The sequence below is a fragment of the Sabethes cyaneus genome, chromosome 2, assembly GCF_943734655.1.
Source record: "Sabethes cyaneus chromosome 2, idSabCyanKW18_F2, whole genome shotgun sequence".
Taxonomy (NCBI): domain Eukaryota; kingdom Metazoa; phylum Arthropoda; class Insecta; order Diptera; family Culicidae; genus Sabethes; species Sabethes cyaneus.
The window spans coordinates 186,033,271-186,048,972 of NC_071354.1; the positions used below are offsets into that span (position 1 = coordinate 186,033,271).

Genomic DNA, 15,702 nt, shown 5'->3' on the forward strand with positions numbered 1-15,702 from the left:
GTTGACTTTCTCTTATCTTTGTTTCATGCATGAAGCGACATGTTTGATTTATTGAACAGAACGTTTCAAGTAAGCTACAGCAGAAGTTGGCGACTGTTTCAAGTGACTACGGCTGAATGTCGGGCACGATTTGTCGACGTATTCATTTGCATTCAAAGCTGCTGGCTTTCTACTGCCCTGGTTTTTCTAACCAATCGTCATAATGAAGTGAACTGACGCTGATTGAACCAGTTTTTAAGCGAAGCAATGCTGCTTCAGTTGAGAAAGAGGCTTCATAGCATAGTTGAGTGATGATTTGCAACTGAAGGTGACGTTGTCGGGCCCTGGTTTAGCTAGTAAAACATTCGGGTACTAACCGAAAGGGCGTGGGTGCAAGCCCCACCTGCCATTGAACGACCCAATATATTTTTGGCCTAAACATACATCGAAATTTACTAGTTTCACAAATTGGTGATTTTGAAATGGAATGGAAAAATTGTGATTTCTGCCTAAACGCTAAATGTAAAAATATGGATCAAAATTTCCAAAAAGAAACAAATACACGATGTTTCAAAAGCAACGGATCACTTTCAAAGTTTTCATGGAATTGCTATAAATACACGAATTATTTTAAGATATACAACGACGAATTCGTTTGCGCAGAAAAAGTGCACTTTCATCTCGGCGAATTTCTGGGCACGGTTGAGCTTCATCATGATGTTACCCCCGTTGAGCGTTGATTCATGTGGCAACTCGCAATCGCAACGTCTGAGGAACGTCTTGGATGATCGGCACGGCCGGCGGCGCGGCAGTCAAACACGATGCTCGTTTGTCATCGTGACACTGCGGATTGCTTCCTCTCAACAGCAGCGTCTTCGAGCGGATTGAGTAGCTGGAGCAGTCATCCCGAACTGTGCTGTATGTATAATGCATCTTTCGCGTAAAGTTTCACTTGTGTCTTGCTTGTTGTCTTTTTTTTCGGCATGTTCCTCGGTCGTAACCAGCCAGCTCCGACGTTACTCTGATGGTTGTGTGGTAAATTCTACCGGCAACAAGAGACTGTAGGTACCGTCTTGGGTCAAACTTTGATCAGGATAATGAAAACTAATTAAACATCTTCAACGAAACTTTTCAACAACGTGTCACTATACACGTTTAATTTTTTTAATGAGTGTTCAAACTTCGAATCAAAACGGTAGTTTGACGCATTTTGTTACAATAGATGTTCAGCCTGACGAGGACGATACCGCAATTGCTTGCTAGTTTAGCATATTAAGATACGCCTCGAGCACTCGGGAACGAATTATTGTCGCACGTTTATACATTTTGAGGCGAAACCATTAGAGTTTTCTTCTTTGATGTTTGATTTTCGCCGAGAGAGGTACTCTTCATATTTAATAACTTTATGCAGTTATGTGAAGTTCGTTGCAGATGACGTAGACATGAGTTTGAGTGTTTGATTTATTTAAAACACCCAGTAGATAACTTGAAAATGGAGAATAAGATAAATCAACAGTAAATTATGAAAACGCAATTAAAATATTTCCTGTTACCTATTAGGAAAGAGGACGCCGTCTGCTTAAAGAAGATGAGATTTCACCGTCATTAGCATATCCCTGATTAATCGCAAAGCTCGCCCAAAATTATAGCAGCGCCGCACTCTGCTTAAGCTAGAAGCACAAGTAATTAAGCGGTCAAAAATTCTGGGGCCAATTTGAGGGTTTAAAAGGATGACCTCGTTTAGTGTGAGGGTGCCAGTATTGGTTCTGTTTTTATCAAAATTTTTGTATTATAAAAATTATCTATCCGCGGGCGCAGGTCGATTTACTCCTTTATAATCATATATAGAGATAGTTTTTAAAGATAATTTTGAAATTAAACACCTATTCTTGTAAATTGGTCAAATAAACAACGATTTGAATTCATTACGATTAAATCTAAACCAACAGATAAGTGTTACATTGTTCATTAGCAGTGGCAAATTTAAACCGAAGAATAAATAAAGACTTCGATTGAGCCACCGGATGGGCCTAATATTGGCATCGTCACTCTATCTATCTCTATCTCTAAAGATGGAGTGTGCGTACAAGGAAGTCCCAACACGGTTCGGTCCTATCAGATGACAAAATCTATAGTGAACCACATATTTCTTCTGGAGAAGCTGCTTGCTGCTGAACAACAACATCAAGCAATATCGTTTAGCCGAAATCTCAGACCTTAGCTATTTGAGTTTTAGTTTCACACTTTTTTGTTTGGTGGATCTCTTTTCTGTGATCATTATCACAGTTTGAAACTTTTCGTGTGAATACGCCTAATTAAACGATTCGGGCTCGTTCGTCTACGGGTTGCAAAAAATATCCGCAAATTACGGGCTGGCAATTTTAATGATGTCAAATTTTGAATGAATTTTCTGTTTCCTCCTTTTTGAGCCGTAAATTATAGTTTGCGAAATTTTCGCTAGATTTTATCTTGAGATTAGAAAAAAGAAGAACAGGGAAGAACGTTGTTTTTGAGTTAATTTTGTTCCTAAAATCTATGATCCAATTAAAGCCAATTTTTAAAAAAATATTATTTATTACCTATTCTTATTAACGGGCCCATATTTTTCTCATTTTCATTTTCTCATTGCAGCTATCCTCGCAGCTTCCCATCTCCAACACGCAGTTCGAGCTGTTGATGGCGAAACTGCTAAGAACTTGGACCAACACGGGCTATGCCAAGACACCGGCCGCACAGCGACCCACACATCGAGCCCATATTCTACCGCCATCTGGCGTGCTGCCACCATCGTCGTCCTCATCACAACGTGGTTTCCAGCAGTTTTCCAGCTTAGGTGCGAGGTCGCAAATCGCACACATTCCCGCAGCCCCCTGGAACCCAAATCTGTCAACGGTTCAGAATGTTTTCCGGGTTCAAACGGCTTACGTTACACCCTCCAGCTATTACCCTGCTAGCGCAGGTAGTCACCTAACTCCGGCAGTAAGTCAAACGGGGGGGTATGCTAGGAGTCCACCGGCAATTGCCTGGGCGGGACTGAACGTACCTAGGGGTTCGAACGCACCCCTAGTGCTTGCTTCACTGCAAACTCCCACGGCTAATCGACGGAATGATGTCGTGCGAGGGTTAGCAGTGCAACAGCCCGCCCCTGTGGCAGCAACCGTTAAACGAAGTCCTCAGTTCGACGTAGAAGTTGTGCCTTCTTTCAGTTACTATCTAAACAATGCCCAGGAACGGCAATCATACGAGCAAAGTCTGCGGGCAAATGCCGGTTCGTCACGACAACAACCGCCAGAACCGGCTGGACCGTATAGCGGGACATCATCGTACAATGTGCCTATCGGCAGTATAGGTCCGTTCTACGCTGCCAATCATTGATCGTGAACGATGCTGAATTGGGAAATGATCTGGTATTCTGGTCTTCACTGTAGTTGGTATCTAACAGTCGCGGTATGACGTAGTAGTGCAAGGAATGTTGTAGATTGTAAGGCGGCATAATGAAAATAAACCGTTCGAACGTCGATAAAATTTATACCGAAGAATCTGTACGCAGAGCGTATTTACCTATCAATTAGTCCGAAATGAAAACTAAATGAATGAAGCACGGAATAAATGTAAGAGTGACAAACCACCTGTCGCTCTTGTTAGGTAGCTACTATTAATTAAGGTATAACTTAAGTATTAACTAACTATTACAGACAAAATAATCATCATTTTGATTTAGGCAAAATTAGTGACGCAATATTCTGTTTCGCTCTTAACCAAGAACACGGTGAGATGCTTCAAAATGGAGTTTGTTATAAGATTTAAGCTCCGTTTGCCAATTTAGGAAGCTGGGCCATCCAAGAGTTTGTAGAAACATCCATCAAGAAGCACGATAAGAAAGTCATACACCATGTTTCGGTTCGTCTAGAGACGTTGGGCAGAATTTATGCACTGCATGCGAATATGGAACTTTCCAAAATTTGATGGAAATAGCAAGCATATAGTATGATAGTAAGTATTTTTTACAGTGCCTAAAATTCCGAGATCTGTATAATCACCCGCTGCTGAAAAAAGTGTCCAAAAGTTGGATATGATTTAGTAAAGATTATCAACGCTTTGGTGAAGCTGAACAAATGCTTTAGTCACTGGGAAACTCCGTACATCCACCTGCCAATTTACGAGATGGATCATACGGCTCTTCGAGCCTGGTGTCGCGACTTCCATTCTCCCACTTCAGGAGCAAGTCACACACGCGACCTATATCGGCTAATATATCCAACAGACTCCATCGCTAATTGAGAATGAGTATTTGTTTCCCTTATAGAATGTCTCTTACTCCCTTACTCAACAATTTTCGATGTCGCGCTATCTCAGTCTGACTCAGCTTAGGTCACTGATACTGCGCGAACGCTCTCAACCTAATCTAAAATTTCGAGTAGTCTAATTGTACACTCTAAATTGTGGTCAATCATATTTTAATTTTATCATACTGACTTTTTACCAGTTCATGCCGTATCTACTACATTATCCCCCTTCTCCACTCGGCTGAAGCTGGTTATAACTGTTTTAAAGTAAATTAATTTGTACTGCTGCAACTTCGGAAAAAATATTTACTGCAGACATTTTATCACAGGAAAATCTCTTCCAATTTGTTATAACTCTTCCTTCAAATTAATATTTTCTAAGACATTTCCACTCGGGCACTAAACATACTATATTCGAAAAGAATAGTTTCGATACACTATTTAAATTCATTGCACGGGCGAGCATAACCTCACTTCTTTGACGTCTATCAGTGGCTTGTTTTCATGGACTTAGAACATGGGTTAACATGTTGAAACTGAATATTGCTTAAAAGCCTTAATGGCAGTCAGAAAAGCACAAAACCTTATAGTTTATGTATGTGCCATCATCGTAACATCACAAACATGTTGACATCGTTAAAAAGCATACATCCAGCAGCATTCACCTACGATTATTGCTGCAAAATTGTAAATCAACAAACCGCTAAGTTTTTCCACTTTGACTCGAGTTTTCCAAGCTCATCATTTTTTTCTCAAGAAATGCTAATTTTTATTAAATCTTAAATTTATTAAATTTTAAATCTATTAAATTTTATAAAATCTTATTTTATTTTTTTTTAGCCATACGTACGCCATTCTTCAACCTGTTCATGCATTTTTTTTTACTATTAGATGCCTTCATATTTTTTTTCTCATCTCACGAAATGCAACTTTTTTTTTCTATAAATACTAACGGATTCTTTTAACAATCTTTTTTTTCACTTTATTTTTCCTTGTACATTCAGTTTTCTTTGCCTCGCTTTTTTTTCGCCATATCCAACCATATTCTATAGATATACCATCTCTGCGCGATTTTTTTCTTGACTGAGCGCCATTTTTGTTGGTTGCTCCTTTTTTTCTGAATACCATCTTTATTTTTCCTTGCGTAATAACTTTTTTTAGCCTCCATTTTTTCACAATTTTTAATCATATTCTGTACCATCTTTGCGCAGTTTTTTTTTCGCCTGAGAGCGCAAGTATGTTACGTAGAAAACATTCAATAAACAAGCCCTGCCGCCTACACCCCTTTGCGATACTTTTCCCCGTGGGTGAACTCGGTCATCGGTTTGCCCGAAACGCCACAGGTGCCGATTCCGACCCGCCCATTTACATTTTCCGGCGAGGCGAATATGCTTTTACACTTTACACCAGTCTTTTTGGTGTTCTTCGCTGCAAATTGAAGCCATTTGTTTTTCTCCGATTCTCGTTCCTCTTCAAGTTCCTTGAAACGCTGTTGCTTCTTTTGTTTTTTCTTCTTAAGATATTCTTTCTGGTTCGGTCGCATTCGCTTGTTACTATTTGAAGGGAATACTTCGTTACGGATCTTCCTTTCCTTTAGTTCCGCTATAACAGTCGTACTCCGATTCTGATAAGCATCGAATACAACACTGACTTCCCCATTATCTGTAATTGCTTCGATGGTAGCATCGTAATATTGCCCATCTTCGATCCACTTGGCGGAGCACTTGTCGCCAACTTTCCATATAACGAGAGGTTTAGAGGGTTTCTTATCTGCGGCAGAAAATGCATCAAAATAGCTCGTGCTGGCCGGCTCTACGTATGCACTCTTTTTCTGTTCAGCTTCCTGCTGGGCGCGAATCAGATCCTTCGTTAGGTCAATGACTTCTTCCAAGTCCTGTTTGAGCTTTAGTAACTCCGAATTTTCCGGATCCGTGAGTAAAACAGCTTCAACCTGTTGAAGCTGCAATTTATAGTTTTGTAAATCATCGGCCATTATAATCTGGCTAAAGATTAGAAATATAAACTTTTATATTTTCAAAAATGGAAAATGTCGCAAAACGATTTACTACGAATACTGGTTTAAAAAACTTGACTCCTCGACCCATAAGCTTGAAATGAAGCTTTGACGTCTTGTTGACAGTTTATATTACATTCTTAAAAAAGTTGACCTGTAAATAAGTCAGATATAGGTAAAAAATTATTTGGGTAAAAAATTCAACCATATTTACTTGCTACCTACACACTTAATCGGTTCGGTAAAATTTTACCGAAATCTAAACAGCAGAACGTTCGGTAAATTTTTTTAATGCACCAAACATTATATAAATGATCTGTAAACGTGATTCGAGCTGTCGTTCAGATCGGTCGCATATTTTACTAGCTCCTGGTTTTTACCCAGAGTTTAAAATTATTTCTTTTGCGATACCCGTACAAGCTAGGCCAGGTAAATCATATGCTTCGGCCTTAGCCGGAAACTTGGACATACCTGTTATTCCAGGCAGCTCCAAAAAAACCATTAATCCTGGGCTACCTAGGGACGATGCCATTGACGACCTAGGTATGATTACCCAGGATCAGAGGTTGGAAAACTCGCAAAATGAATAGATACGCCGAGCATCGGCAAACGGTTTTTATCATGATAAAACAGCTACGCGAGTGATTCAATTCGCCTATAACAATGAGCAACATACACTCACGCTACGTAGCATCGCTGAATATACGAATATCGTGAGCAACGCAAAAGTGCGAATCGACGCTTTCTGCTGCTTGTAAAGCCACTAACACTACTTTAAACTATTCCCTTTTCGTGGTAATATTATTTTGAATACTTTCCGACGTCCCCGGGCATTTTATAGCCGAAAAATCGAACACACTCAATGTTCAATACTCAATTTTTGAAAGAATTCTGATGTTCACATTGAGGTTCTGTTCGTGATAAAATTCAAAGCTGATGCGTGCATTATGAAATTATAATGAAGTTGAAGTTCAGCAATGACTTTAAATAATTCAATACAATTTCTAAATTGGAACGCTCGTTCATTAAAAGCGAACGAAGATGAGTTTTACAATTTTTTAACTGTCAATAAAGTGCACATTGCAGTTATTACCGAAACTTTTTTAAAGCCAAATATCAAACTAAAATATAACCCCAACTACGTGGTACATAGGTTCGATAGAATTCATAGTTCTGGCGGTGAAGTTGCTATTGTTATCCACCGTCAAATTAAACATCGCACTCTTCCTCATCTTGAAACAAAAGTTATTGAAGCATTGGGGATTGAAGTTCAAACGGAACTTGGAATATTATTCGTTGCGGCTGCGTATCTCCCTTACCAGTGTACAAACGAACAAATAAATTTTCTGAAAGGCGACTGTCGCGACTTCCATTCTCCCACTTCAGGAGCAAGTCACACACGCGACCTATATCGGCTAATATATCCAACAGACTCAATCGCTAATTGAGAATGAGTATTTGTTTCCCTTATAGAATGTCTCTTACTCCCTTACTCAACAATTTTCGATGTCGCGCTATCTCAGTCTGACTCAGCTTAGGCCACTGATACTGCGCGAACGCTCTCAACCTAATCTAAAATTTCGAGTAGTCTAATTGTACACTCTAAATTGTGGTCAATCATATTTTAATTTTATCATACTGACTTTTTACCAGTTCATGCCGTATCTACTACACCTGGGAAGAGAAAACTTTTAGTAGTGATGACGCCACGTACAAGCAGCTAAATTCCTTTGTCAGTGCGCCTGAATGGTGAAGTCCGAAGCCCGGCTAAGTCAAGGTGGCTGGTTCGCAAAAGCCCAGTAGAAGCCACTGAAGATGTCATTCGATTCCTTTACCATTTCAACTGCGAACTATGCAGCTTGCCCAGACAGCCATAGGCCTTTCCTTTGTCCAGCATTTTCCAATATGTGCGATCACCAGCGCGTAGATCTCATTTCCTTTCAGATTTGGATATGGGCTATGCAATTGATCATTGCTGCCGAATCTCAGTTACTTTCGTATAGTACTCGGACTGATTTCCTAATTTTAGGTAGATGAATGTGTAATCGTGCAAGTGGCCCACAATCACAGTCCCACTTCTATACGCCAGCAAAAATCAAAAACGGTTTTTATCATGATAAAACAGCTACGCGAGTGATTCAATTCGCCTATAACAATGAGCAACATACACTCACGCTACGTAGCATCGCTGAATATACGAATATCGTGAGCAACGCAAAAGTGCGAATCGACGCTTTCTGCTGCTTGTAAAGCCACTAACCCTACTTTAAACTATTCCCTTTTCGTGGTAATATTATTTTGAATACTTTCCGACGTCCCCGGGCATTTTATAGCCGAAAAATCGAATAAAGTGCACATTATTACCGAAAAAGTTATTACCGAAACTTTTTTAAAGCCAAATATCAAACTAAAATATAACCCCAACTAAACATCGCACTCTTCCTCATCTTGAAACAAAAGTTATTGAAACATTGGGGATTGAAGTTCAAACGGAACTTGGAATATTATTCGTTGCGGCTGCGTATCTCCCTTACCAGTGTACAAACGAACAAATAAATTTTCTGAAAGGCGACTGTCGCGACTTCCATTCTCCCACTTCAGGAGCAAGTCACACACGCGACCTATATCGGCTAATATATCCAACAGACTCAATCGCTAATTGAGAATGAGTATTTGTTTCCCTTATAGAATGTCTCTTACTCCCTTACTCAACAATTTTCGATGTCGCGCTATCTCAGTCTGACTCAGCTTAGGCCACTGATACTGCGCGAACGCTCTCAACCTAATCTAAAATTTCGAGTAGTCTAATTGTACACTCTAAATTGTGGTCAATCATATTTTAATTTTATCATACTGACTTTTTACCAGTTCATGCCGTATCTACTACACCTGGGAAGAGAAAACTTTTAGTAGTGATGACGCCACGTACAAGCAGCTAAATTCCTTTGTCAGTGCGCCTGAATGGTGAAGTCCGAAGCCCGGCTAAGTCAAGGTGGCTGGTTCGCAAAAGCCCAGTAGAAGCCACTGAAGATGTCATTCGATTCCTTTACCATTTCAACTGCGAACTATGCAGCTTGCCCAGACAGCCATAGGCCTTTCCTTTGTCCAGCATTTTCCAATATGTGCGATCACCAGCGCGTAGATCTCATTTCCTTTCAGATTTGGATATGGGCTATGCAATTGATCATTGCTGCCGAATCTCAGTTACTTTCGTATAGTACTCGGACTGATTTCCTAATTTTAGGTAGATGAATGTGTAATCGTGCAAGTGGCCCACAATCACAGTCCCACTTCTATACGCCAGCAAAAATCAAAAACGGTTTTTATCATGATAAAACAGCTACGCGAGTGATTCAATTCGCCTATAACAATGAGCAACATACACTCACGCTACGTAGCATCGCTGAATATACGAATATCGTGAGCAACGCAAAAGTGCGAATCGACGCTTTCTGCTGCTTGTAAAGCCACTAACCCTACTTTAAACTATTCCCTTTTCGTGGTAATATTATTTTGAATACTTTCCGACGTCCCCGGGCATTTTATAGCCGAAAAATCGAATAAAGTGCACATTATTACCGAAAAAGTTATTACCGAAACTTTTTTAAAGCCAAATATCAAACTAAAATATAACCCCAACTAAACATCGCACTCTTCCTCATCTTGAAACAAAAGTTATTGAAACATTGGGGATTGAAGTTCAAACGGAACTTGGAATATTATTCGTTGCGGCTGCGTATCTCCCTTACCAGTGTACAAACGAACAAATAAATTTTCTGAAAGGCGACTGTCGCGACTTCCATTCTCCCACTTCAGGAGCAAGTCACACACGCGACCTATATCGGCTAATATATCCAACAGACTCAATCGCTAATTAAGAATGAGTATTTGTTTCCCTTATAGAATGTCTCTTACTCCCTTACTCAACAATTTTCGATGTCGCGCTATCTCAGTCTGACTCAGCTTAGGCCACTGATACTGCGCGAACGCTCTCAACCTAATCTAAAATTTCGAGTAGTCTAATTGTACACTCTAAATTGTGGTCAATCATATTTTAATTTTATCATACTGACTTTTTACCAGTTCATGCCGTATCTACTACACCTGGGAAGAGAAAACTTTTAGTAGTGATGACGCCACGTACAAGCAGCTAAATTCCTTTGTCAGTGCGCCTGAATGGTGAAGTCCGAAGCCCGGCTAAGTCAAGGTGGCTGGTTCGCAAAAGCCCAGTAGAAGCCACTGAAGATGTCATTCGATTCCTTTACCATTTCAACTGCGAACTATGCAGCTTGCCCAGACAGCCATAGGCCTTTCCTTTGTCCAGCATTTTCCAATATGTGCGATCACCAGCGCGTAGATCTCATTTCCTTTCAGATTTGGATATGGGCTATGCAATTGATCATTGCTGCCGAATCTCAGTTACTTTCGTATAGTACTCGGACTGATTTCCTAATTTTAGGTAGATGAATGTGTAATCGTGCAAGTGGCCCACAATCACAGTCCCACTTCTATACGCCAGCAAAAATCCTGTGAAGATCCGGACGATGGCATCCGTAGAACTTTTCTAGTTTTACGACTTAAGAAAATTTCTATAATAGCACCACTTGCTATTCAAAATAATCAAATGGGCAAAATATTTCGAACAAAATTAATATCTGTGGGAATACAGAATGAGCAGAGGTGGGCACCGCTAACCGAAATTTTAGCTTCGCTAACAGCTAATTCGCTAAATCAAAACGTTAGCTTCGATAACCGCTAACCGCTAAATCAATCAACAATTTAGCGGAAGCTAACGCTAACCGCTAACAGCTAAATTTGTTAGCACTGTAGAATCAACATTACTTAAGCGAAAAGCGCTGATTTCGGCAATAAAAGATAATTTTTGTTTCAAAGGTAGTAATAAATTTCAAGTTTTTAGTAAAAATACAATGAAATCAGAATAAAGGGAATTAGCAGGTAGAAAATTTGTAAAAACATATTTTGTTGATAATAATTGTCCTTGGTTGTTGTGAAAACTTTATTGCGTTGATACTTGGCCCAACACTTATGAATTTATTAAACTAGTGATGTCCGAGAAAATTGAAAAATCTCCCTTGTGTTTTCAGTGAATGTAGGAGGCCTCGAATTTTTTTAAATATCGATTTATTTGAGCCCGCGCACAAAAGTAGTCCTCTACGGACTTGAGACAGCAACTTTGTTTACGGAAGTGCACTTGCCGTATTTGAACGAAAGGTATTGCGAACTATTTTTGGCGGAGTACAAACGGATAGCGGAGAGTGGCATAGGCGTATGCACCATGAGTTGTAGTCACTATTTGGAAAAAGTTGGGAGACTACTGTGGGCCGGCCATATCGCAAGGATACCGAACAATTGTGCAGTAAAATCTGTTCTCTACAAGAGCCCCACCGGCACCAGGAATAGAGGGGCCAAACGAGTTAGATGGCTTGACCAGGTTGAAACCGACTTGCATGTGCCGAGACGCGTAACGATTTGGAAACGAGTAGCCCAGGACCCAGGGGTGACATTGCGATTCTCGTTTCGAATGATTTTGGATCGTTTCGACCACGTTAAACGAATGGGCGAAACGAACCAAAATCACTCGAAACAAGAATCGCAATGTCACCCCAGAAGTACAATGGAGAGGAATTCTTGATACGGTAAGAGCCACCCCGGCTCTTGGCTGGGAAAGTACGTACAGAAGTTTGGAATTTGGAACCCTTCAACCGAAGCCTGTGTGATATTTCTCACAAATTTTCCTTCTGCCAAAAAAGTTAGCGGTTTATTTAGCGGTACATAAATTTAGCGGAAGCTAACAAAAACGCTAACGGTTATAAAAATTAGCGAAAACGCTAACCGCTAACCAAAATGTTAGCTGAGCTAATTAGCTGTTAGCGGATTAGCGGAATTGTGCCCACCTCTGAGAATGAGGCTATTTGACTGGAGTTTTCGTTAACGACTTGCAGCTACTTGGACGGGAAGATCTATAATCAAACAACCTCCAATTACGTATTCACCAGATTGGATTTGTTGTTGACGTGAAGATCGACCTGTTTCGGCATATCCTATTAAACTCCTCGTTGCGGCGGCACCAATTCCTCGTTTGGCATCCCAGTCCAGGCAAACTGATCGTAACATGCGAACTGTCCAATTTTGGGATCTGCATTTCTCAGCAGGACGCAACCGAAATCTATCCAGTCGCAGCTATTGCGGCGTTACGTGAAATTTATAGGTGAATGGTGGATGTCATCCTATCCGTACCGTCAGTGTGGAATGCGCAATTCACATTCGCCGGAAAATGTCCACCATGCTTTCAGTAGCTTACATTCCGCCGAATAAGCGTCTTTCAGATACATCTATCTAGAGTTAAATCGATATTTATGAAGAAGAATGTACTTTTGCAGCGTATCAGATTCTAAGGACAATCAATTCGTATTCACTCTCGGACTTATCTGGCCCCCGGAATTCGATGTGATTAGCTTCATGATTTAGCATCTATTACCAGTCGTCGTCATCATCATCAGCCTATAGCCGGGGTGGCTCGTGCTGTTTCAAGCAATCGTCTCCATTCAATTCGATATGGACTTTTCGACGCCAATTTTCCAGGCGCTTGAGAAGTCGCAAATCACTTTCAACCTGGGCCTTCCGACTTTCGCCAATGTACGATGGGAAACTCTCCAAGCAGAGAGTTCTACTCTTCACTTTCAGGTTGTTCTTCACCAACTATCCTCCGCAGTACCTGCCACTCGAAGCCAGCAAAGACGCGTATGTCATCTGTAAGTAGCGCCATAACTTCAAGTCCATAAAGAACTACCCATAAAGGTCTAATAAAGGTTTCGTACATTGTCAGTTTCGTACGGCACCGTGGGCTGCTTGATCGTGGCATTTTACGAAGGGCTAAATACTCCCGGTTTCCCGTTTGATCTGGATCTGCCACTATTATTCTTCAGTTGATCGCTGATCCACTTGTCGACCACCTCTCGCTAGTTTATGACCAGGTTTCCCTCCTTGCCCCTACGCATATCTGGCTTCGGAGTGTATCCTTTATGAGATTGGTTCACTTTCGTATAGAACTCACGCGTCTCTTTAGCTCGAAATAGCTGTTCTAGCTCTTCACGATCTCTGCCCTCCTTTTGGCGCTTTTTTCTCCTCAGGATCGTGGTTAACTCATTCCGCGCTCGGCGATACTTGGTCAATGCTAGTTGTTCCAAGTCAATATCCGCACACCGTAGGAAGCGTATGTTGGTGATGTTCGAGAGAAACCGGTCACCGATGAGAATATGGTCGATTTGGTTCAATGTTCCTTGATCTGGTGATCTCCGAGTGGCTTTGCGTATACAGTCGATATTTCTATAACGCGGGTAATTGGGACCGCGTTATAAGAAGCGCGTTATACAAGTACACGTAGCATATGGAAAATGAGTTAATTGGGGCTATACCTGAATTTTACGAAATTTTGAATCAACCCGACCATAGTTCCTTTGGGAAAGATGTCAAGTATATATTTTTGCATCTTACAGATGCTTGATGAGACGAAAAAATCGCCTCTTGGTCTTCCAGAGCTTCCGGAACATCCGGTAAATTTTCATTTCTGTGAAGTCTTCTCATAGCTTCCAAATTCTTTTTAAAGTCCCTATGGCTTATTATTTGGCGTAAAATAAATAAAGTAAACAATCCGTGCTATTGAGAAGCCAACATACGATTCTCCGACAAATACGGAACATCCGTAAAAGTGGTCAACGAGCGAAAATTGTTCTTTGAGTTCGGAATTATGTTCATTCAACCTCGAATTGAACAATGTGAAATAGGAATATAAATTCAGCGGTTTTTGACTCAACCTGGCCATTATGAAATGCATCAAACGATACGATAATAAATGATTAAATTTGATGATCAAGTGCATCGAACTGCTTATCGCGTTGACGAAAGCAACAAAGTTTTCGTAGCCTGTTCGCTCTTACAAGAAGCCCCATTCTGAACTGTCCAGGAAAAGGTGAAAATAAAAGCAATAACACTTCTCTCTCACTTTTTCTCAGGCAAAACCCATCAAAATATTAGATACCGTCAACGCGGATTTCGGAATGGCCATGGCTAACTACGATGGTTAGATTTCTGTTAAAATTTTCCCAGAAGAGTACAATACCTGGTGAAGAGCTTATACAAAAGTTGATATATTTGCCATTAAGCCAAGTGTCCACTATAGAGTTATTTTGGTAGAGCAAAAAGCGTAGAGCGTAGAGACTCTACCAGCTGTGTGTACACTATAAGGCATCTCTACCACTTTACCACTCTACCTAGAGAAGTCGTAGAGAAATTCTACGTAGAGCTCTACCACGCACTCTACGGGGTGTGTCCACTGGGGAAACTGTAGAGCGTAGAGTTCAACCAAACACTATGTCAACATAGCGTTTGGTAGAGCTCTACGCTCTATCTAACCTGCTAGATAGAGCTGTAGAGAACAATTTCGCTTTTGAACCGATTTCGCAACATGACGCCATATTTTTCTGATGCAACTGCTGCGAACAAATTGTGTACCTACGTATATACAGCAAAGTGTGCGAAAGATAAATGTCAGAAATGCAGCACATTCACAGGCCAAATGGAAATTCAAGTGAATATTTTATTTTTAAGTGAAATTATATGAGGTAGCTTTTTATTATCCAGGAAAGTAATTTTGCATTATGATAGGATTTTGGTAATAATTGATAGGTAGGGTGGTTGTAATTTACACAATGATCACAAAACTAAGCAAAACATGACAGGACGTCATGCTTTCGTAGCATGGGCTCTATTCTCAGTCACCTTACTGGTCGACTGCTGGACTGCTCAATTGCTCATCTGGTCGACTAGGCTGCTCGGCTGCATTGGTCGACTAGACTGCTCGATTTGATTGCTCGACAGGACTGCTCAACTGAACTGCTCATCTGGACTGTTGAATTCGACTGCTCGATTGGACTGATCGACTTGACTGCTCGGCTGAACTGGTCGATTGAACTGCTTGACTGGACTGTCCAACAATACTGCTCGACTCAACTGCTCGATTTAACTTCTTAACTAGGCTACTCGATTAAACTTCTCGACTGGACTACTCGACTTAACTGCACGACTGGACAGCTTGATTCAACTGCTGGACTGAACTGGTCGATTAAACTGCTTAGTTGGACTGTTCGGTTCGACTGCTCGATTGGACAGCTTGATTCAACTGCTCTATTCAACTGCTCGACTGGACTACTCGACTCAACTGCTAGACTGGACTACTCGACTCAACTGTTCGACTGAACCTCGATTCAACTGCTCGATTCGACTATTCGAATCGGCTACTCGACTCAATTGCTCGACCCGACTGCTCGATTCAACTTCTCGACTAGACTACTCGATGTAACTGCTCGACTCAACTGCTCGACTGGACTACTTGACTGAACAGCT

The 15,702-nt window shown here is 40.8% G+C and overlaps 1 protein-coding gene across 1 annotated transcript; it reads right to left on the minus strand.

The window, feature by feature from the left end:
• Nucleotides 1-5,541: 5,541 nt before the first annotated feature.
• Nucleotides 5,542-6,380, minus strand: LOC128737750 (survival of motor neuron-related-splicing factor 30-like). The gene is made up of 2 exons (XM_053832454.1): nt 6,332-6,380; nt 5,542-6,268 (listed from the first exon to the last, which is right to left on the minus strand). The coding sequence occupies exon 2, from the start codon at nt 6,256-6,258 to the stop codon at nt 5,542-5,544; it is 717 nt and encodes a 238-aa protein (XP_053688429.1). The 5' UTR covers nt 6,259-6,268; nt 6,332-6,380.
• Between the last annotated feature and the right edge of the window lie 9,322 nt (nt 6,381-15,702).

What these genes read in the sequence shown, in the direction of transcription:
- LOC128737750 (XM_053832454.1), bottom strand. Translation starts at nt 6,258, where the DNA reads ATGGCCGATGATTTACAAAACTATAAATTGCAGCTTCAACAGGTTGAA.